At 44.5% G+C, this 24,981-nt stretch overlaps 1 protein-coding gene across 2 annotated transcripts; it reads left to right on the forward strand.

Moving 5' to 3' along the window:
- Window positions 1-2,666: 2,666 nt before the first annotated feature.
- Window positions 2,667-24,308, forward strand: bmp7b (bone morphogenetic protein 7b). Of its 2 annotated transcripts, none has more exons than XM_062392332.1 (7): window positions 2,667-3,296; window positions 17,304-17,496; window positions 18,568-18,716; window positions 20,368-20,571; window positions 21,693-21,769; window positions 22,585-22,695; window positions 22,924-24,308. In XM_062392332.1, exons 1-7 carry the CDS (start codon window positions 2,897-2,899, stop codon window positions 23,071-23,073), a joined length of 1,284 nt encoding a protein of 427 aa, XP_062248316.1. In that variant the 5' UTR covers window positions 2,667-2,896; the 3' UTR covers window positions 23,074-24,308. The 2 variants fall into 2 exon arrangements, with proteins under 2 accessions (XP_062248316.1, XP_062248317.1); XM_062392333.1 differs by having other exon boundaries at window positions 17,307-17,496.
- The last annotated feature ends 673 nt before the right edge of the window (window positions 24,309-24,981 follow it).

The following is a 24,981-nucleotide window of genomic DNA, read 5'->3' on the forward strand; positions in this document are numbered from 1 at the left end:
AAATCCAAAACCTATGTGGGATATATAAAGTGAACCATTTCAGAGCTGTTTCATGAAACCAACCCCCTCTCTTTCTTCTGCCTGTCTCGCAGCTGTGTTTCATATGTCCATGAGGCCCCTGGAAGTGTGAGACACCAGAAGGGGAACATTTGCAATAGCTCAGCTCCACCTGGTTAGGCTGTTTTAACAGGCCGCTGGTTTGTGCAGTGCACACAGTGGGGTTACGGCAAAAACGTAGACGAGGGCGGACAGGACAGACAGACGCAGAGGGGAGGGGGTAGAGGAAAATATGTGCCTCCACCCTCTCCTGTCCTCGTACCATGACCCCACACTGCTTCATTGGAGGGTCAGTTTACCCTGAAGAAAAGTTTTACTGTATTGTATGTTGCTCTGCTCAGTCAGACCCCCTCACCCCTGCTCCTCCTCCAAACCTCATCGGCCTCCTTGCATCCACGGGCCTTCAAACGACTGCTGCCTGCTGCTCTGTGAGGCAACACATGAAATAAATATTAATCTGACCTCCGACCGCATGAGCTGCTCAATAGAGATAACCAGGCAGACGGAAAGAGCGCACATGCTTCGAGGAGGAGAAAGAGAGAAAAGCAACATCATGTGCGGGGGTGTGAAAGACTATGCAGGGATTTTCACTCCACTGCTGTGTGGTCCCCTCTGGAGCTTAGGATCATGCTCCAACCTGTTGGAGTGCAGTGTATTTGCACAGATTGGAGCAAGTTGGAAGCATAAATAAGACATTTTAAGAAGCTGTTCCCCTCATGGAATAATTTGATAGCTTTATGTAGATTGGTCCTGTTAGGGAAAAAGTGTCAACTATCTTTTAAAGTTTTATATATTGCTTGAATGTAATGGATCAGTAATTAACATGTTGTATTTATAGAACCTTGGCAAAATATTAAGTTAATTGTGAGATAACTGGGAAATTTCCCAACTATTACCTCCACAGTTTGTTCTCCATGTGTCTTTGACAGAAGGTTCAAAGACTATTTGTTCGGCTTTTCTGCTTTCGCTCTCCTTGTCAAAGGGCCCTCAGTGCAGCTCACCCAGCCTGGCCTCAGCCTGTGCCCACTGTTTACTGTGACTGTCACTAGGCCCATGGAGGCAAAAACAAAGGGGGGTCTGTTCCTATTGTCCTGCCCAGGATCGTCAGCTCGTCTCTGGGCACAAACTGAGCTGAAGGTTGGGGGTTGTTGGAGGACCACCGGGGGGGTTTACCTCACCAACCTTAAAGCCCGGGCAAGAGAGCAGCAGCATGAGACAATGACAGAAAGGGACTAGAAAGTGAGAGAGAGAGAGGAAGATGTATAGTTAGAGCTAAGACCAAGAGCCTTTCAAGTCCCTTGTCGGAAACTGCTGTAATGTAAACACCTGCGGCCATTAGCTGATTCTATCTGAGGCACCGGATAGAAATGTTTATATGTTACAGGCTACTACTGAAAGGCCATTCAAAAGCAAATAGAGGATTAGATATACAGAATGAGTAGTGGCAGCCCATGTGAGCTTTCAGGCTTTAAGCCATGTTGAACTGTCATTGGAAAAAAGAGTAGTGGAACGCCTTTGAAGACAAGAACAACCACATTAAATGGGCAGGAAGGTGAGCTAAGTGTAGAATACCCCAAGACATTCTCTGCCTCTTTTCCTCCCCTCCTCTGTTTGCAATCATAGCTCAAGCCGTCTGGCAGCCGCTCTCGCTGTGCCATTGAAGTCTAATTTTACTGTCATAAAAATCACCTGGCAAGCTGTAGCCCTAAAACACATCAACCGACCAGAGCTTTTACAACACCACTCTCTGTGTAGTGAAAAAGTTTTAGGAGGTCTGTCGGGATGAAGCGGCCGTTCCATGGTGCAGGGACCATCTGAGATCCCTCGGTCTCTGTCAGTGAGAGCGGAGCTGTACAAGAGGGTCAGGAGCGTTCCATTAAAGTGTGGTGTTTAAGAGGTGCTGGGGCCAGGGGGGCAGATGGAGGGATGGAGCAGCTGCCAAACATCTGCACCCCTTCTTCGCATGTCAGTGCTCCGCCTGTGCACCGCCGCCTTTGTCACAAACTTCCTGCTCCAGCAGTGGGGAGAAAAAAGCTTGGATGTCTGCAAAAATGCAGCATGAAATGGCCGTTGTGCGGCGGTTACGCTGCCTCTCTGACATCAAAGGTCAACTGACTTAGAGCGCTCACGACCACATGACCCGAGGCGTTCAGATGGTGCACCTGCAGATTTGACAGCATTGCAACCTCTCCCTTGAAGTTTTTTCCCTCGCACGGGCAAACAATTATCCTGTGAAAATTATTTTCCATAATGCAAACCAACTCTGAAAAGGCCTCTTGTCACTGCACATCTGCTGTCATTGAATCCACCCAGGAACTCGGAGTTGTGGGAAAGGAAAAAGGTTCCACTGACAAAATGTGCTTTTTAATAAACTGAGGTATTATGATACAAATTACGGTCTAATCTCTCTTTCTATTTGCACATGTTGCCTCAAGCCTTTCTACAACTGATAACAAAGGAAGAGTTTTTTCTCCATTAGCCAGGCACCTCTCCCCCCCCCCCTTCTCTCTCTCTCTCCCCTGCTCCTCCCATCCTCTCAGCGCCTCCTCTACAGACCGTGTTCGTGTCTCTCCCGGTGAAGCAGCCTCCTCTCGCAGTTGCAGGCTGCACCACAGGCTGGATGAGGATAAAGGTCCACGCGAACACAATCTGCCCAGAGAACCAATCATTAGCGAAGTCTGGGGGTTAGGTTGATGGTTCTTTCGGGAGTGCTTCCCTCAACATGAGGGTCCGTAACTGACTTAGGATATTGAACACAGGCTACCTGTTGCTAAAAGTTCAATATCCATTTCCCAGAGATTCGGCGAGCAGAGCTGGGCGCAATTACGCACAAGTACCAATGGCACCGATTTGGGACAGACGGGCTCCCGCGTTGCTCTTGGTGTGGAGCTACTGCGTCCTGGCGGATACCGCCTTTACGAACTTTACTCTGGACAACGAGTTCCACTCCAGCTTTATCCACCGTCGGCTGAAGAGCCAGGAGCGTAGAGAGATGCAGCGGGAGATCCTGTCGATCCTGGGGCTGCCGCACCGGCCGCGACCCCACCTCCACGGAAAGCACAACGCAGCCCCGATGTTTATGTTGGACCTGTACAACGCCATGTCCACAGAGGGGGACGAGGACAGATACTCATACCCCTACAAGCCCGTCTTCACCACCCAGGGGCCCCCGATAGCCAGCCTGCAAGACAACAACTTCTTAAACGATGCAGACATGGTGATGAGCTTTGTCAATTTAGGTAGGCACCTTGTTCTTTCCCTGTTTGTGTGACCAGAAACTAATCACATTCAACCTAACACTAAATTCAATGCAGCAAAAAGCCCCTGCAGGATAAAGAGACACGTTCAATTAAGTCAAAAAATGAAGGCCACTGAAGTGAATATTGTGCCCTTAATGTCAGTCCAGTCATTTCAGTTATTTTAGAAGTATTACATTTGCACATGAAATGATTAGATCATTATTTTTGATAGCCTCAAACACACATTAAGTCCCCAAACATTAGGAAAAGTTTTGTGTTTTAAAGTTTCTGAAGTGGCTGACAAGTGATCACCTAAATGTTTTTTATCCTTCACCACAAGGGAGGGTGAACGTATTGCCCTGTACTTGTTTTCCATCTCTTCTTTTTTTAAGACCCTCACTACTCATCCACGGTGAAAGTATCTCTCCTGTGACATTTGAACTTGTTACACCACATGTATTTTTTTCCGATGCTGCACCTGCATGCACACACAGGACAACAGCACAATAACCATGTTTAGACGCAGATACTTTCACGACGAGACACAGTTATTCAGCTAATACCAAGGAGTGTCACATTCCAGCCTCCCTCTCTGTCAAACAGCTGTGCACTGCAGCCAGCTAATGTTCAGGTACTGGGTCTGCGTATGACAGACCCGCCGGCAGTTATTAGGTCAACCACGTGTTATCTAAAGAATGAGTAAGTCAACATCAGAATGGGTTCAAAGTGCACTGGGTGCTCCCTTCTCCCCGATCAGGAGACGGGCCTGTAGACTGAGCACAAAATAATGATGATCTGAGTTTAGTTGAGTCAGTTTTGGTCGTAAAAGGAGAAGTCATGTCGTATGATGCACTTCACATCAATAGAATAATGTAGTTTTTTGAATGGTTGGCTGTCACATGTTGTTCTGAGCCCCTTTGTGTGTATCTAATCATCATGTGTAAAGAGTGTGAACTGTCTCGGCCTATTTTACAGCCGCCGGCAACACTCAGTGGTTGTCAAGGGTAAATAATCACAACATTAGCAGGTGGTGTCAGGTTCACAGATACATATACACACTATTATGAATATATTTTTGCAGAACCAATTATTCAGTCACAGCAAATGCTCCAGATGAGCAGTTATTTTTCCTTCGCACAAAGCAACTGATGCAGTATTATGAAATTCTCCGCAGGCATATGTGGTATTTAAATGTGTGCAAAACAAACCCAGTCCTGTTGAATTTCCGCAAAGAACTCTGGAGTTTAAATTCAATCCTGGAAAGATCATTGTTGGAGCGTCTTGGCAAGACAAGGGGAGGTGACACTGGTTCCTCCAATGCACTGTGTAATTACTGTGGGAGCTGCTGCATTGTGACTATTTTTGACAGGCTGTGACACAGATGGATTTGACCGCAGAGACTCGCAAAAGTCAAGGGCCTCGCGAAGTCAAGGACCAGGGCTGCAGTGAGCCGATGAGAAGGGAGGGAGCTTTTGAGAGAGAGGAAGGGATCTGGGGGTCCACTGCTTTTGCAAGGATGACCCTGAAAACAAAGTAAAACAAAGATAGGTCACGTCAGTTGTAGAGAATGTTTAAAATATTAGTGTTATCCATAGTTAAAGCAGGTGTGCGTCATTGCGTGTGAGCTATCTGCCATGTGTCGCATCTATCGGCAGAGTTCATTGTCGGGTCAACCCCTTCGCCCCCGAGTCTTATGTGATACCATCAACATCCAGGCAGCTTAATTTAAAACAGCAGATATATGCTGTTTCATTACCCTTCTCATGACAGAGAGATGGACTCAAAGATTTCCATGATGGGATTCACCATTTCCTCTCCAAATCCCTTCCGCTCAACGTTTTGCTCATTGTGGTTTTGTTTTGTTATTGCAGCACTGGTTTGTAATTTTATTTGGATGATTCGTTCTACTTTTGATTTCTATTTATGTCATCGAGCTAAAGTCCAGAGCTACCCATCTAGTTAGAAGTGCAAAAAGAACATATCTCTATCCACTTAATCATCTTGGTAATGATCTAAAATGTTATTTGCCCCGTCTCCTTGTTGTCACATTGTGTGTGTGTGTAAGTGCTGCAGACTCCAGTGCAGCCAGTCAGGGTGGGTGTGGGCTTTGGGACAGACCCCAGGCCAGGGACGTCCTCTCGCTGAGTCACTGCAGTTTATAAGGCCAGCTGTGTAAATGGCTTACAGCATACGTTCATAATTTACACCGTTACACACAACACAGGTCACACAGGCGCCCGGGGCGTGTGCTGGACATGTTATGATCCTACCCCAACAAGGCTGTCTGTCTTCTCTCCATCTATCCATCCTTATCCATCTGTCTCTTTCTCTATCTCTCTCTAGCCACAATTATTTAATTGAATCCCAGTGGTCTCTGCCAGCAATAACCCTGAGCCACCATGAATTAAGTAATTTCCTCCTGAACAAACCACAGCTTCCAGGGCTTCTGGCCTCTGCGTTGGCCTTGGCTGAGCTGCAGTTCAGTTAAGCTTCTCTCTCACACACCAGCCAGTCAAACGCTGCCATCCAGGCACACGCACAAACACTCATCTTACACACACACGTTTACTCTTCCCGGACCACAGGAAAAGGATCTGACTTGAACGTCTGCTATTTGCATCCTGGATGACTGAAACAGTGGCAACTTCATCACCTGTGTTTATGTTTGAAAAGGGGGGGGGGGGGGGGGTGGTGGTTTATAGTGTTTAACTGTAAATGGTTATCATGAGGTATATGTGAGTCAGAGCGTCCTGATTTCTCCTGTTCGCACGAAATCCTGTGTTGATTAACTTAACCTTTAGTGAGTAGGAGGAAAAGAGGCAACACTGCATTCCAACTTTGTGTGTGTGCGTGTGTTTGTGTGTGTGTGCACATATACTGTAGTGCTAGGTATTGAATCAACACAGTGGTTAACCTGCAGGAGAATCTGAAGCCGTTTTCAGACATGACCTACACATGCACAAGGCAGCAGGAGGTTCTCTGCACAGACGTGTTCACAACAGCGACAAATCCTGGCATCTATTTTCAGCTGCAGGTTACTGTAATACACATTTTCTACATTAAACAGGGTTAGGGTTAATTTGTTGACGATAAAAAGTATATCTTATATCACCATACTTATCATTTCACATTGCAAATCTATGAGCACTCACAGAGTTGGTGCAAACATTTGTTGTTGACATTTTACTCTGACACACATACTTGTGCATAAAAGTAACACAGTTTTCACAAGTGATACATTTACCATGTAAGGGTTTGTATGCATGTTTGTCAGTATCATAGAATATCATAACTAATATCATGATGGTTTCCGAGTCCAGCTTTTGTGCCTGCTGCCATAAAATAAAAGCATCGAGAAAAGGAACAAATATCAAGCCATTTAAAAACAACCCTATGTGCTTTTAATATTGTCATTAGTTTATAATCACCTGAAACAAATGATTGTGTTGTATTATTTTAGAATTAGCTCTTTATATCTTCATCAGGAGCTGTTCCTCTTCTTCGGAGGCGGACATGTGGTGTACACGCTTGGAAGTAGCAGGAGACATGAGAGCTCTTCAGTTGGATGCAATTTGCAACTTCACCACTAGATGCCACTAGATCCTACACACGGGTCCTTTAATTGTTCAGTGTTGTGCCGCTGTTGATCGGCACCAGATGTGATGCATTGGAAGGGTTGAGCAACGGTAAACAACAAAAAACCCAGGTTTTCCTTCTCTCATTGTTTCAATATGCAACATTTGGGCCACAGTCATTATCTCGCCCAGTTAAACCACCGTGTTCCACGTAGTGGTCGTGTTGTGTTTCACGTCAAAGCTCTGCCTATATTTAAATAAGGACTTGAGGCTGTGATTGTTGAGGGAAGAGGTATCGCACAGACTTGGCGTGTCGAGTGAGTCAGTGCACTAGTGGGTAATTATCCTATGCGTTACCTTGGTGACCCGTCAGGGCACCACCTGGCCCTCCACCATTCATTGCCCACCGGCCACGCCCACGCCCACAGGAGCTGCCGCCCAGCCGTCTGCCGGCTCCCTCTGCCTTAGGGATGTGTTAATGGGAAGGCAATGCAGAGCAGAGAAGCGAGGTGGCTAACGAAAAATTAGTTTGGGTTTATTAGCTTTCAGACAACATTGTGTGACCGGCTTACACAAACACCCACAGATACACACTTACACACTTACACACACACAGCTGCCGGCTCAGAGGCCGTATTGTCACACTACAGTTACATGCGAGTCAAGCAGCTCTGGGTTTCTAGCCGATAGAGGTCCATATGTTTAATTTTAAGCGAATAACTCCAATATCTCAAATACTCATAGCTTTCCCCACCCTTCTCTCTATTGCTCCTTGCATTCCTCTCCACAGCGGGCTGCCCGTGGTGCTGAGGTTAATACAGATGTTTCCCTCTGTCCGCACGCCAATGCAGCTGTGCAGTGAAACTTTATCTGTTCAGAGTCCAACAAGTCCCCTCATCTCGACCTCCACCATCCCGTCTACTCCGGTCTCCAATCCGTCCCACACTCAGGACCACCTGATACCATATGTCCCTCCCTGCTCTCCCTGAACCAACAGTATTGATTATCAGCACTGGCCTCCTCGTTTTAATTAGTTAGTTATCCTTTGGTCCCAGTAGTGTTGTGGGGTGTTTAGTCTCCAGCCTCCAGCTCTGGCCCTCACCTCCAGAGGGTTGAACCTCCTGCGCTCCCAGACATAAAACATTTCAACACTTTCTCAAGTTCTTCTGTGTGTTTTTCTACTCCCCACCTTTCTCTCACACATCTACACATATACATCCACACACACACTCTCTCTGAACCCCAAACACTGCTTTCCCTGTCTCACTACTTCACCTCTCACTCATCTCTGCCATAAACACACACACACAGTCTCATTTGTCCTCCTTGTTCACCGCTAAATGTTGATTTGACGGATTTGTCCTCGTCACTCCAGCTTCCACAAGAAGCTGCTTTCCCGAAATGTGCATGTGTTGGACGTCCTGTCATTCCTCTGTGCATGTAGCATGTCCTCGCTGTTAGCATGCTGCTCTCCCTCCTGTAGATTTATGTAAGCGCTTCTGTATACACTCCCAGTGGATGAAAAGCCCAGGCACGCATGCATACATGTGTGGAGAGAAACGCACATACATTTGATTTGCCCCAGAAGGAATGCTTCTGGAGCTAATTAGTGTTATTGAGTGCATGTTTTATTGCCTTGTGCTGGACAAGGAGCGAGCAGAAGCACAGGAATGTACAACTTGGTGCAGATAACCCGGCCTTCCTGTCAGGTAATTTCTCTTAATGCTCTCCGCCGTTTGATGCATTCTGTCGAGGATCAGTGCTTTTTTAATAAATGCCACAAATGTAGACAAAGACTCTCTCCTCTCATGAGCGTCACCCAACTTTACACAGCTGGCAAGATTCTGTAATGTTGTGTTGTTTTCCACTTATCTCCCTGACTCACCTGTTGAACCCAGCAGTCCAGAATGACATCTGGACGTACATAGCAGAGCCTCTGTGCTCTTGGCCAGGCCGAGGCACTTGCTGGGAGAGATGATGAAACACACTGCGGGTGGGACTTGACAGTGTGGCGAGTGGTCAAAAGGCCCAGATGTACTAAGCAGCAGGCGCTCTGTTCTGAACGCTCGGCTTCAATGATGGACGGAGCTTCTACATTGCCAGGAATGCTGGACTCATTTTAGTTTTTCTAATAATTTCCCTCTCTTGCTCTGACGTTTTCCTTTTTTCTTTCTATCCCTCAGAACTCTGTTTTTGTGGTAAACTCATATGATTTGTCGCTCAGACAAAATGGACCACTGCATACTGCATGCGAGAGAAGCAGAATTATAAAAACTTCAGTGAATTACAGAATGCATGATATTTCTTCACATTCAGCCACTTCTCTTTCATCTGGATTACTTTGGCCATGGGCTTATCAGTGACCTGCAGCATATAAGACTCCCCTGCACTTCCATGTACCAAGGTACCAAGCGGTGAAGCTGAGAGAGCAGATGTGGGCCAGTGCACAGCCAGAGATCCTGGGACCAACAGCTCCGCTGCTGCAAAAACAAATACAGTCCTCTTTGCTTGGTACTGGGGCACTGACAGATCAGAGGTGAAAGGAGGAATGAGATGAGAGCAGCAGGAAGAGACAGAAGGAAATGGAGAATAGGGTCGGAAGGTGGATAAAGAGAGCATGTTGTGCATTTCCTTAAACCCATTTATCTCATTATTCCTTTTCCCTGTGGGAACATAATATGGCTCAGAACCTTCTTGTTAGTGCAGTGATGGTGGTGTTTGTGCATCGTAAAACACTATTTTAAAGCTACCTACCCTGCCCAGTCACCAGCTGCACTTTGTGTTAGTTTCCCTCATGGAAGACTGCGTTAGCGGAAGCTTGTAATCCTGACCAGATTCCTCACCAGGCTCCGACAGCCAAATCAAAGCTTGTAAAAGCCAAGCAACAACTGTACGCAAGGTTTCTTTTTTATGAGAACTGATGAAATATTGCGTATGTGCACCATGGAATATGAATTGCATGTGGCAGGTTACTATGGTATTTGTTTTGGTGAGTGTGCAGCTGTGTTTCCTCTACAGATATTTAGTTTATTTAAAAAGGAATGAGCTGTAATGGAATAAAATAAACAAGCGGTTAAAATCCGAGTGCCAGAGTGCCCGTCACAAGACGCTGCTTCGGGAGGAAATTACACAACGGACAATCTGTTTGTGCCGATGTGCATATTGTATGTGCATTTTCCTGAGGTCTATAATAAGAGGTGGCTTGGCTGGTCGGGGAGGGTGTGGCCCCTGTGGCCACGAAATTAAAGAACATAAAAAACAAGGGGATGAGGGGAAGAGTGAGGGGGGGGGGGGGGAACTGAATGATTGTGGTTTCACGTCTCTTGAGTTGCTTTATCCGGCGGCTGAGGGGAAGTGCAGATGGTCACAGTGACATTAGCACGGAGGAACATCCCTCACTGCTTGGCGCACATCTGTCCGCGCCCCTTCATCCCCTTCATCCCGTCTCTCGGCACATTGCATCACACCGCAGAACAATGACCGCTGAAGATTTAGGATGTGGTTTCTTTGTTGTCACTGTTGCCTTCCACTAATGCATAGTCTCTCTTGACAGACTTCTGAGGGAACATAATGATGCCTCAGTTCCAATTTTCGAGATGACTCAATTTGTCCCGCAGGACCTTCAGTCCCTGTGAGGCATCTTCAGACTGGGAGTCGACTGACTTTCTTCAAAACGTTCATTTCAGAGCTGATATTGATGATCAGTAATCAAGCAGACCATCGAATGATATTAGGAACTGGTATATATTTGAGGTTAAAATGTAAATGTAGACGTCAAAATCAAAGAACAACTCGAGCTCTAACACTCTGGTTGCCGGTGGTTCTGTGTTGCGGTTAGCATTTTTTTGAACTGGTCTATCTCAACCCAGTTATTTTGTCTATTTTCTCCTGTTTTCTTCATTTCAATGGTTAATTACTCACTTTATATTTAAACTTAAAATACTTCTGCTCAACTACTCATGGCGCTCGTGCTCTCTCTTGCTGATTGTGTTTTTGATCATCAAAAGCACTTTTTAGTGCTCTTGTAACTTCAATGTAGAAATATTATGTTTTTTTATATAACACGATTGGATTATATATTATATTTTATTTTACCCTTACCTTAGATTCACAAGTTTGGCTTAGAGTGAAGTAAGGGTTCAAAATGTTAAGAATCAACAATAGAAACCTAAAGTTAATATATAAATAAAACAATTAAACAAATTAAATTCCATTCCAATTAAATTCCAATTTTTCCTATAGAGACCGTTATGTGACGCAAAGCTGTGGATCTTGGCATGAAGAATTGGGGATGGGGAATTTTTACATCATATTCCCTGTCTTTAGGGCTGATTAAACATTACACTGTTGATTTTATAACCTACAGATTAAATCGATTCACTTTTAATTTTGCAAACTTTCCAGTTGAATTCGGTGAAACCGGCTCCACATTTTCGGAAACAGCTGCAACAACAATAACAAAGCTTCTTGAATTCACTCCTCCTCTAATTCACACCTCTGGCTCACTTCCTCTCCACAGCAGTGGGCTCATGGGTGTTGTAGTAGCTGGACAGGCTGCAAAAATCTCAGAGATGTAAATCTGAAAACATTTGAGAAATGTGTTTTTTTTTTTTTTTTTGCAGAGCGATAAATTAGTATGACTCTCACGTGAATATGAGGCAGCAGTAACTTATTAGAGTCTCAACTGGTGACCCGCCAAGAACTAGTCCAGCACATAAATCCCCTGTGAATTGCCTTTTTTTCCCTTTGTCTTTGTACAGATCAAATAAACAAGATATAGCTTGTTAATTTGTGAGTTGTGTAGATGTCGGTAGGTGGATTTTGTTACTTTTGGATGGAGGCAAGCTGCCTCCCCCTGTTTTCAGACTTTGTGCTAAGTCCAGTTAGCCAGTCGCAGATTCACATTCAACAGATGTGAGTCTGGCATTGATCTTCTCATCTAACTTTCCTACTCTAAAGTTTATTTCCCCAAAATGACAAAACTTTTATTTAAACCAAAACAATCAACAGAGTGAAGGTAAACGAACAAAATCTGGATTCTGGTAATTGGGATGAACAGACCATTGGACACAGCTGCTGCCTCGGTGCTCTGTAAAGGGCAAAGGGAGGCTTTACGGACAGATACATTCCTCTGAGCTCCACGCTGTGACATATCCAGTAGAAATCTCTGGTCCATGATGCCCAGTGAAGCGCGAGCTGGAACCCAGCACTACAGTTTATGAGTGTAGAGGGCAGCGATGGCTTCAGTGAGAGGGCGAGAGAAAGGTTAACAAAGCTGCTGCGAGTACAGTCTCAGACCTCTAGATGACCTCCGGGTCGGAGAACTCGGAAAAGATTGGTTTGACCACAAATCATAAATGTAAAGACTCTTCTTCCTGTGGTTGGTGCTTCTGCGTGCACAGAGGCTCGGAGGCTTGCGTACGTGATTGCGCACACATGCAGAAACACCGCGGCGAGTTAATGATCGTTAACCGTAAGTTATAGCATGAAATGCCTGTGACCCTTTCCCAGGGAGCCAGGGCTGTCGGGCCCCGCAGCAGTATAAATACATCACACAGCCATGATGTCATCAGTAGTCGCCAGTGGGCAGGATGTTTCCTAACGTTGTAATCGCCCTACTGTGGGCACTCACCCGGTACCCGGGAGATCAAACCCTCCTCTCTCTTTATAGGATAAACATCTCGAGCGATCTGCCCCTCGCTTGCACTCGTTTTTTTCTTCCCCTCTCTCCTGTAGCTTATGGAAACTATGACTTACTTGCTCCCAGTTCTGTCGTTAAGTCACATGTTTGAGTAAGAGCAGAAGAAAGAGACTGGTTATTATAGTTTATCAATAAAATGTTCATGAGTCTATTTAGTGTAACAGTAGCTTTCATGGAAATTCAGATCCCACCATTAAATCATCTGATTGGACACTTTCCCTGTGTCTTTTGGTATCAGGTGTGTCGTTGGAGTTAATGGCCTCTACAGGGAGGCAGATAGTGGTAGCACAATTAACTCAAGGGAACTAAAGGTGGGAGTTGGGAGGGGGGTGGCGGGGTGGGGGCAAGGCTTAAGCCGTTGCTTTTGAGAAGTGAGAGCAGTGCCAGGGGTGAACTCCCCCAGCCCTCACCCCCGCTGAGCAGCGGAAGCGTGCAAGGCGGGACCGAGGGGTGTGAGGGCGGCGAACAGACACTTGGGCTAATTCGAGCCGTCAGATCTGTCTGCTGCTGCTCCGGAGCCCGAGGTGTCGGAGAAGTGTCTCGGGTCCGCAGGCCCGGTAGGAGAGGGGGAAGGGGATTAAGGAGGGAAAAGAGAAGAAAGAGAGGGAGGGAGGGATTTACAAGAAGCAACAAAACAAGAGTTGAAAGATATTTGGTCATATTTGATAGTTGCTGTCAAATTCAATGAAATCCCCCAAAACTAACATTCTGGTTTCTCATAAATTTAGGATTTCCACAGTTTAACTGTCACTCTGGACCCCAATTGTTCTGGTTGTAGACGGGAAACTTTAATAGGCCAGAGTCCACACAGTTTATGCATGTGTGACATAGTTTAAAAGCTGTTGCTTTGATTTCCAAACATGTACGGTTAATAGATTTGGAAAAAAAATTGTTAAACAAACTTTCATGACTCTTGTCAGCTGTGGTGCGCTAGTGAGTGTTCATGACAGAAATACAGTGAATGTGGTATTAAACTGCAGTGTTCGTGTTCAATGTTCATTCAAACAGGAATAAACTATATTAGACCTTGGCTACACCTACTAAATACTTATTGGTTGGATAGACAGTCAATGGACCAAACAAGAAACTGAGCATTACAGTGTTTGACAAATTCCAGTGTTGTAAAAATCAAACATTTCATTGAAACATTAGAAAGTAGTAGTAAACCTTCAATCCCTCTTGACTATCTTCTGTTTTGGCTTTTAGCAAGTAAAACTCCATAGTGGAGAAGGAGTCCGTATGCCCAGCAGGGAAACATACATCTTGAGATGCTAGCACAGTGTTTGATCAGTAACCCTCTGGTTACCAGGTGCATGGCAGATCTGAGGGATGGAGCACTCATCATCATCATCCCGGCATCTCTTATGTGTGCTGCTGTGCACGTGTGTGGCTCGCACGAGTGAAATGATGTGGGATAGTTGTGCATCGTCAGCACTTTGTGTGAGGAGCAATCAGATCAGATGATAAAAGAAGCTCACTGTACATGTGCACGTGTTTGTGATGTTTGTGCATGTGTGCGTGCGTGCGTGTGTGTGCGTGTGTCTCTTGCATGTGTATGTGTGTGTTGTTGCATCTCTAATTATGGATTACAGAAACCCATAATGATTGTGTGTGACGCACAAGACTATTCACTTCACAGGAAATACTTTGTGATACTTGTGTGTGTGTTTGTGTGTGTGTGTGTGTGTGTATTTCCATGTGTGGTGCAGCAACCGATCGGGAAGCTGGCTACTCCAAATGAAGGGCTCACATGGTATGAGAGGGTGTGTCTGCCATGTCTGTGGTGAGTGCATTTGTGCGACACAGGTGGGGCGATGGCTACTCACTTCCTCCTGGAGGAAGTCATAAACGCTTTTTGGCTTTAACTGTGCGTCTTCCCCTCATCTAATGACTGCCATCTTGCTGTAATGGCCTGTGGGAGAAAGTGAAAGAAAGGACGATGGCTCAATCATGACTGCGCTCAGTTTCTCTAAAAGCGTACATGATGAAATTCATGCTTTAAGCAGTGGAAATGGAAAGCAATGTGATAGAAATAGTTAGCGTGGGAGTTGAACAGAAGCATCCAGCTGTTCTCACATGCAACGATGAAGAGGTTTAGCAGTGAAGGGGCGGGCGGCTGCTCTGGTGTCCTCAAGGGACGGAGCGCACCTGCACATGGCTACGGGAGGAGGGACAGGTCCCTGGTGTGATGGAAGAATAAGCAGGCCCTGGAGCAGAGAGGTAGGATGGAAAAATCTGAAATGTGTGAGAGAAAACATGAAGTAATTGTTTCCTGGAAGGATAATAAAATGAGAATGGTAGCCCTTGCTTTGTTGTATGCTGTGTCCTGTTATGCTGCAGGCTCCAACAGTGTTTCCCAACCTCATGCAAGATAAATCCCACAAGATGGTCACAGGATGATTTAAGGAATATGAAAGATAACATTTATTTGAGACACATTTTTGCCCTCCTTTTGTTTACCTCAGCTAAAGAGGTTATGTTTTAACCCCCCTAACTATGTTTGTTAATGAGGTTTTCATCTGAATGACGCAAAAACGATTTTCATAGATTTAGGCACATGGATTTAAATGTGTTATCTTATGGACATAGACTCTCTGCGGTAACAGACATGGACAGAGACCTGTAACTATCACAAAGGTGTAGCTAAGATAATATGTCTGGGCAACTATAGAGCGTGGGGTGTGGGGTGAGCACACAGTGACCTCCCATGAGCTTCAGGCTTGTTCAGCTGTACAATGTAAAGTGCTTGATGAAAGACATGATTGACGGAGTGGTCCACAGCGCAGGATTGGAACAAGTGTAATAAATAAGCTGGGTTGGTTGGAGGAAGCAATGTCGAATTGATAAAAGGTCTACAGTGAAGTCCGCGTACCCTCCAATTGTTTTCAGGAAGAGTCAAGCGGCTTTTCAAAGCAGCCCAGTGTGTGCCCGGAGCAGACGGAGGACAATGGCCGCCTAAAGCAGGGCCATCTAATGGCCAACAGAGTGCAGAGCTGTCCCTCAATGAAGAGTAATTAGATCCTTTCTTTTACTCCTGCTGCGGCCAATCATTTCACAGAGCTGCCTTTGTATCATGTCCTTCAGCAACTGGGTTTAATAGAGACGTCCACAAAAGGGGATGAGAGTGCACAGGGAGAACTGCATAAGAAGCACGATGTGTACTGAGAGAAATAAAACCACATGTGAGCGTGCAAACATGCATAACATTTGCATCGTTGCACACTTCTATTACTGACAGCTGGTGCAGAACAAGTGTGTTGTCATCTGCGATTTGTTTGACTCAGATTTGTTGTTTATTTGTATTTTGTTGTTGTAATTGCTTTGCCTTCTCGCATGTCTGTGTGTGTGTTTGTGTAATAGTCCACTGATGTGTTAGCGTGTCGACGGCTTTTCATAGATCCAGGGACTTGTTGTAGTCCTTCCAAAGTCGTGGCTTGGAGCCATGGAGGCAGTGGGCCCTGATAGAGAGTTGTTGAGCAACAATGGATGGAGGACGGATGGATGCAGGAGGGGGTCCTTCCTCTGTAACCCAGCTGTGACTCAGCCCTGCAGGGGATGTGGTTGATATATAACTGTATGAAGACAGTGAGAGATTAATTTGATTACTGATTAACTGATTGTTGATTACTTTGAACCAAGTCTTCATGTCATCCCAAACACAAGGGGGGGGGGGGGTGGTTGAACTGATTTGTAGCCCCTGCCCAAAATATATCAATTCACAATGAGTTATCCGAAATCCAGATGAAATTTAGTTTAATTATCTCTTTAAAAATGAATCACTTATTCAATTTTGTTGTTACTCAATTCTATTTAATGGATTATAAATTGTTTAGGGAATTTCGTGGAAAGAGGACAAGATTAAAAACAGTTTGCAAAGCCACTGTGGCGTGGTTATATAATCTATTGATTTCATGTTTTTCTTTTCAAGTTTATAACTGATTGTAAGTTATTTTGGGCACTTTAGAGTTTGTGTTTATCTATCTGTTTGTCTACGTAGTGCTCTGTGTACATGTGGGGGGTCTGTCTGACAGTTGATAAAGTTGGAGGTGGAAGGAGAGCTAGGAGATGATGAGAGACAAGCCGCTGACCCCTGGGATGTCCTGCTGGGACATGAGAGGAGCAGGGTCAGGTGGGGCACGTCATTGGGGTACAGTGGGGGTTGGAAAGCCGGGGTGTGGGGATGAAGACAGAGGAGGCGATGGGGATGGGGGTACACCAAACATGTAGCCCCAACTCATGAGAACCAGATGAAGGGCAGACTGGACGACTCTCTGGGGCTCTGGGAGGAAGAGAAGGAGAAGAAAGGGGGCTCATAAAACTGTCAGAGGCCGCCTGCTTCTCTCTATCAGGGCCCAGTGTGCGCCAGATGCATCGCGTCTAGTGCGAGTCCTCATGAACGTTTCAATCATAGACCAACATATGTAGAGCACATCTATAGATGTGTTTAATCTGGGGCTGATCCAGAGTCTGTCAAGCTTTGTCAGGTCCCTGTTAACAAGAGTAAAAAACCTGAGAGGAAAGGATATTGGTTTTCTACCTTCTTTTTTTTTGTTGCAAACATGTGTTTTGTATCCATGGGAGACTGGACACCTAACATAAAGCTTATATGAAGTCACATGATTAAAGGAAGCACACAGACCAGCTCATGTGAAAGGAAACAGCATTCTCTGTCCACTGCAGACACACAATGAGACAAATGTATTTCATTTTTACGCTTTCTTTTTTTCGCAGTAGAGCACGACAAGGAATTCCTCCCAGTGCGCCGGCACCACAGAGAGTTCAGATTTGACCTCTCGCGGATCCCGGAGGGGGAGGCGGTCACTGCTGCTGAGTTACGCATCTACAAAGACTTCATCCACGAGCGGTTCGATAACGAGACCTTCCGCATCAGCATCTACCAGGTGCTGGAGGAACACTCCGATAGGTGGGTATTGGTTAATGTTGGTTTTATTTTCCTCATGTTGTTAAGCAGTGACTGTCTGGACTATATGTGAAGTGATTGTTTGATTGATTAATCAGTCACTCTTTAAATTAAGTAACAACCACTCAGTCAATCCACCACCTTTTCAAACTTTCAAGTCTCCTGCAGGATTAAATGTAGTTTAGACAATTAGTTAACTACATATCAACTTATTTGTCAGTAAATAAAACCATGAATTGAAGTTCTTCACATTTGGCCCCACGTTCTCCATGTGGCTCATCCTGAAGATGTGTACATGTCACAGTGTCCCACTCTCCTCGACCCCTCCTGAAGGTTTCTGTTGTCCAGAGGGAACAACACGGTCATTTATTCCTTTGCCAGAGACGGGCCTGGGTACATGAATGAACCAGAGCTCTGCGACACACGATCTGCCCAGTCACAAAACAGGTCGGGATACATCAAGAACAAGAGATTTGAGTCTTCAATGGCGAACGAGTGGAAAATCCAGAGTTCACTGTTGGACAGTGGGACTGACTTTGACATGCCCTGTTTCACTCACATTTTCACACAGTTTTTCCCAGCTGTGTTTTTTTTCCTCTCTCTCTCTCTCTCTCTCTCTCTCTCTCTCTCTCTCTCTCTCTCTCTCTCTCTCTCTCTTTCTCTCTCTCTCTCTCCCTCGCACTCTCTCTTTGGCTTTCTGGCTCTGCCACAAAATTCCAGCCATTGATGGACTGCGTTTAGTGTATGAAAGGACTGGTCGTTTATAAAGCCATTATTGTCAATTAAGAAAACGAAGTGTTCCCCTGGGCCTCACCATCTGGAGCCCTCTCTCCCCACCTCCCTCCATGACTTGCTTTCTTGCTCCATCTCTCTCTCTCTCTTTGTTTCACCCCTTCACACTCTGCTGACTCCCCCTCTCTCCCCTCCATTACTTTGCTCTGTGCTTCGGTCACTTAGCTTTACACTCGGTCACGTGGTTCCAACCTATCTTTTGTAATCGTGCATATAATCCCTGTTGACTCACGTTCATCTCTGACTTCAAGTGTGAACTTTTATCGTCGTCTTCCTCTCCAGAGAGTCCGACCTGATCCTGCTGGACTCGCGGGTGATCTGGGCAGCAGAGGAAGGCTGGTTGGTGTTCGACGTGACAGCCACCAGTAACCACTGGGTCCTGAACCCGAGCAGGAACATGGGCCTACAGCTCGCCCTGGAGAGCACAAATGGTGAGAGTCACTCAGATCAGTGTATCCCTCAGCAGGTAGAAGGCTACAGGTGACAATGTTACTGGTTAGAAGCGTTTTGCACATAGATAGAACGCTGCAGATGATGAAAATACAAGGTGCAAAGATGAGGAGATGGGAAACCAGACAAATGGCCTTGGAGATGAACCAGTATCCCACTGAGTGTAAATAAGAATTATAGGCTTCACAAAGGAATGCCTTATTGCAGGGTTGTTGTGTGGACCTGTGTTTTAGATTGAACCTGAGGTACACGGTGGTGGATGGAATGAAATTATGAATTACAGAAGCTAATTCAGTTAAAAATAATAATAATTATGAGCTTTATTTGTATAGCCCAGTAATAAGGTGCTTTAAGATAAGGAGGAGTTCATTTATCTTTGCTGTGTATAGACAAAGAATAAATCACATGATTGTGTGGAAAAAGAGTAAAATATTTTTTTTATAAAACATCCTAAATTATTACAATAGTCAGTAAGATAAGAGGGAGAAGCATTCAACTTTAAGCCGTGTACAATATAAGGTTAAAGTTTAAAGAGTAAAGGAGAAAGTGAATTCAGAGCACAAGTCTTTAACAGGGATTTAAAAGAACTAAAAACATTTACCCAGAGTAAATATGATATGATTCAGGATTCATTACAAGTACAAAATTGTGATATAAATGCACAATATAATTCTATGTTGGCTTAGTGTTTTACTAAATAATGCAATTTAAAATATGGAGATGAACACGACTTTGTACTATGACAGGAGTAGATGTAATGAGTTGCCTTCATCTTTGATGTTAACCACACTGAAACCATTACAAACTACAGAGTACTATAAAACCTCACAACCATCAGATTATCATATTCTTTAGACAGACCCAATATAACTGTATAATGTGCAGTGGGTTGGTATTGTTGGATATGATCTAACAAACATGGAGGTCTGCAAAAATGCCAAACAATCATGTGATTTATTCTTTGTCTGTGAACAGCAAAGATAAATGAATCCCCACTCCTCCTTATCACTCATCATCACTCATCCGTCGCACCCTCAGCATCATTAGCAGGCATTTAGAAAATACGCTGCGTCATTGTAAGGATAACATCTCCGTGTGAGTTCGCCATCAAAAGGCTCGGATGTTCGTCGGTGATAAAGTCGATCAACAAACAGAGAATATTATCTGTCACAGGACGGCAGGATGTTACACGTTACTTGAGAGAAACAGGCAATGTGTTGCTCGCATGTTGTGGGAGGGGTGTGTATGGGAGGTTGTATCCATGAGTGTGTGTTTGTGTGTTGGATCGGGTATGAAGGGAGAGCATGTACAGACAGGCACACGGGACGTCCCGTCGCCAGTAGCCACCAGAGGCCTTGATTTACCACCACACGGTGATCAGAGAGAGAGAAATTCTTCTGTGTGAGAACTGCTGGCGCGCACACCCACACAAATTGCAGATAGAGAAGCTTTCATGTTCAGTGTGTAGAGGTGGAGAGGGGATGAGAAAAAAGGGAAAGGAATTCACAGAGGAAAATCTAATTTATAAAACTGATCGGAGCATTAAAGACATGTCAGAAGTGGTTGTCTTTTATGAATAAAATCTGGATTTCTTTGACATAACACCTGTTGCAATGTTCTCTCCCGCTGCAGGAGAGAGTATCAATCCTCGTGTGGCGGGGGTGATCGGTCGCAGTGGGCCTCAGAATAAACAGCCCTTCATGGTGGCCTTCTTCAAAGCAACCGAGGTGCACCTGCGAAGCATCCGCTCAGCGCCGGGAGGGACCAAACAGCGTAACCCCAACCGCTCCAAGGGGGCAAAGAGCCAAGAGGCACTCCGAGTGGCCAGTGTTGCAGGTAGGAGTATGTACTGTATATATACAGTCAGTGCTGGTGTATACTGCTTTACTGGGCCAGCCCCTGCTTCAAACTGGCTTTAGTAGGCTTCGTCAGGAATTCATGGAATGGGTCACAGTCGACTGTTGCTTGTTGGTTCATGTGAGAAAAATCCACATGTTCATAGAACCCCGGGCCAACATATACAGTATGAACTCATTCACGAGGCACACATTCACAAATACACAACACGTCCAACACTAACACAAGTACGCTTTTGGAATTGATTGGATTCTTGCACAACAAAACATGCGATGCACATTCGTCTTGGAGGTGTGAGCGCTGTGTTTATGCGAAGCGCTGAAACATTACACCGTAATGCTGGAGCTTCAAATACCCCTCTGCTGTCTTTGTTTATTTACACGAGCATTACAGAGGAGTCTGGGCCAAGTTCCCTGCATGGAGGTAAGGCAGCGCAGGCTTTTATGGCAGAACACATCTGCCGTGTGCTGTGGGGCAACCGGGGCCACAGCACATGGGCCAAATGAGCCTGTTTGGAACGTTGGATACCAGTGGTCTTTAACTGGATGATGAGAACCAGTCGCTCGTGATCATTTCCAATGTGAACAGCTCTCAGGAACTAATGTACCACAGAGCCCCAGAGGTCACCAGAAGAAGAAGAAGAGAGAGCGAGAGAGAGAGAGAGAAATACTATTAGATAGAAAACAGATTATCCTTTCTTTAACACATGGATGGTGTAAAAAGAAAAGCTGAAATGAGTGTGGAGGAAAAAAGAGAGAATAAATAAAAGACTCCAGTTATATAAAATGTGGCAAGCCTCCTCTTTGTACACATCTGTTTCAGCCAGTGGAAACTCAAAGCCCAGCTGAGTGACTTCTAAGCAGGGTGGCCCATTCATTTGAAGCAATTACCAAACTGCTGCTGTATCTGGAGGTGATTTCCTTCAGCCTTTGTCTGAATGTTAATGCTTCATATGGGAACTCTGGCTGTGTTTAGATCTGGTCTATATCTCTGCCTAATTGGGGCCTGACTGTGATAAATAGTTAATCTTGCAGCTCTACTGGGAAAATAGCACATGTTTCTGAATGTCTGTCCCTTTCTCTGTCTGTCCCTCTCCTCAGAAAACAGCAGCACTGATCAGAAGCAGGCGTGTAAGAAGCACGAGCTCTACGTCAGTTTCAGGGACCTGGGGTGGCAGGTACGCAAAGCAAGACGCTTTACTCTTCTTATCTTATCCCAGGATTCCAATGAATGTCACACATATATAGTTTAGGGTGTAATAACAACCAGACTATTGCAGTTTCAGCTTGATTTAGTCACTAAAAGTTAATTAAATTGTGGCCCGAATTAGTTATAGAGTGTAAATCAAGGAGAAAATATCTTTCATATGGTCTATTTATCAAGTCACTTTCCTTTTGCTACAAACAAGCTGTTACACGGATCATAGAGAATAATGAGGCCACATGCAGCTCTGCAGACAACAATTTGATTTTAAACTTTTAAGAAATATATAGGCTGGACATTTAGTTATTTAATCAAGAATATGAAAGGCAGATTAAAAAATAACAAAGATATTTAGTAGTTGCAGCTGTAAATTTATACCTCAATAAACAATGGACAATATGAACTCGTGAAATTCTCCAAAAAACAACGTCAGAATCAAAGATATAACAGTGCAAAGGTAATGCATTGTAAACAGTCAAAACTGACACAGAAAAAGCCTTGTCTTCATTGTATCCCTTGTTAATGTACGATTGAATGCCCCAAATCTGGATTATGTGATAACTGAAGTTTAGATGAAACCCAAGTCTGCACCACCAACATCTGTCCACACATATAAAGACGTATAACGACCAGATCTGTCTCACAATTGGTCCTCGGGTGCTCGGCTCCAACTTTACTGGCTACCTGGACTCTCTGCTCCTTCATCGCTTCATTTCTGCTTTCATCGCTCTGTATCACTTCCCCGTCTCCACAACCTAAATGTGCCTCTGCCTCCCTCCTCACTATCAGGACTGGATCATCGCTCCAGAGGGATACGCGGCGTACTACTGCGAGGGAGAGTGCGCCTTCCCACTAAACTCCTACATGAACGCCACAAACCACGCCATTGTGCAAACCCTCGTGAGTAACCGAATACGCAGGGAACAAAAAACCCAGCAATCATGTTTAGAGTCTAATCATCTCATCAGCTGTCAGGACAGTACAGCAGATGTATTTTAAAGAAAGCTATCGAAACACAGTAAAGTGGAACTTTTCAAGGTGTACGATGAATAGCTTTATGACCATATTCATTCATGGTGTAATGATGAATTCACCATTTTCCTCTCTCTCTTCTTTTCTCTCTCCCAGGTTCATTTCATTAACCCAGAGACCGTCCCGAAGCCTTGTTGTGCCCCCACGCAGCTCCACGCCATCTCAGTGCTCTACTTTGATGACAGCTCCAACGTCATCCTCAAGAAATACCGCAACATGGTGGTCAGAGCGTGTGGCTGCCACTAGACTCTCAGCATCATCACACAGACACACAACATGTATGCACACACAGGCACACAAACACACACACACACACACACACGTAAAGCTGTTTTATAAATTAATGCAGAAAATGGATTTCAAAACAAACTGCGTCTCACATGCATTTGATGAAGGTCCTGAGCATTTAAGAGAAGTTTCCTGTGTGGGAAAACGCTCTTGTCTCATTTTCCAGGTTTGTCCTGAGGCATCAGACTGACGGACAACGCTGTACGAGAGCGGAAGCAGTGAAACATCTTCGCCTGTAACCTTCAGCTTTCACTCCGTGTAACTGTGTCAAAGGGCGAAGGCTGAACTTCACTCTGTGACACAAAAAGAAAATTCTTGTTATTCTTGAGCAAGAATTTCAATCAATTTTAGATTCCTCACTACAAGTACACACACATACATACACACACGTGCACAAACAAACACGCATACACACACACTCACGTTTGTGCTTTCTACTGTGTATACAAGACATTTAAAGCAGTGATTGTACTGTATACTCCTTCACAGTCAACAATATTTTGTTTATTTCAACAACTTGTTATTGTAGTTCATTCTTTTACTGTAGATTTTTATTATATATATATTTTATGACTGAGAGACCCAGATCGATGTTCTGAATTTCTTATGTGTACAATACCGTGTAAATAATTTTTTTTTCAACAAAAGAAAAAAAGCAAGAAGTGTATTTATTTCCTGAAATGTAACTTGGGTTTGTGTTTTCTCCTGTATGTAATGCTGCCTGTTTTCTTTCACTTGATAGTACACACACACACACTCTGAGGAAATTAAAACAAAGTTGACGGGAAACTACTTTGACGTTAGCATGGAGGTCCAATTCAAAGCACCTCTCTCCGTGTGCGCTTCACGCTGAGGGTAGAGGGGGGGAATGTTCTGACGACTTGGACCTGTGGAAATGTCGAGATCTTTCACCAGTCGATACATAAACCTGACGCTTGTTTTGTTTGTTTTTTTAAGCCCACAACAATCCGCGGAAGTATTGAGAGAAAAGGGCGATTTTTTTTCAAAGCCTCTTATTCTGTGTGCAAAAAAAAATGTCAGGTTTATATTCCTCTGCTGTAATTCAATCTGTCATATTTAAAAACAAAAAAAAGTCTATTTATTGAGAGCTGGCTAAGCTGTTTCTACATTGTGCTCGGATATCTCAAACATGTTTAACTGCTGAACTGGTACAACAATAAACTGGGAGAAAAGCGACAAAGCCATGTCGAGGTGTGTTGTTTGATCCGGATGAGAAGCAGAATGAAAGTTGTCGAGTTGAGCGAAGACACACGCCGTAGGACAGTTTGATGAAAGTCTCCTCTTTGAAACGTGGCTACATATTTCACCTGTTGACCTTCAACCTTTCGTAAGAGCTTCCACATTTAAAAGGAAATGTTACCCTACTCTATCTACCTATCTATATATATCTATCTATCTATCTATCTATCTATCTATCTATCTATATGTTATTATTATTCATATTTTAAGTGTCATTTGTGTGGGTATTGAGAGTAAGAGAGATTAACACTGCCCTCTGCTGGAAAAAAGTATGAAGTGTCATTGTTTACACAGCATTATACAGTTCATTATCATACATGTGTCTTCTTGATCTTAATTTAGGATTTTCTTAGATCCAGATATCCTACCTGAAATTAAAACAGGCCAACCCTTATTCTAACCCTAACCCTAAAACCAAGTCTTAACCCTCAAACGAGCCCTTTGAAGAAGTAAGGACCGGCTAAAATGTCCTCACTTTTCAGAAATGTCCTCATAGGGACATTTCTGAAAAGTGAGGACATGTGAGGACATTTTAAATTGGTCCTCACAAAGGTTAAAGTACAGGAACACCCCCCCCCCCCCCACACACACACAAACTTTCATTTC

Source organism: Platichthys flesus, chromosome 7 (assembly GCF_949316205.1).
Source record: "Platichthys flesus chromosome 7, fPlaFle2.1, whole genome shotgun sequence".
Classification (NCBI taxonomy): domain Eukaryota; kingdom Metazoa; phylum Chordata; class Actinopteri; order Pleuronectiformes; family Pleuronectidae; genus Platichthys; species Platichthys flesus.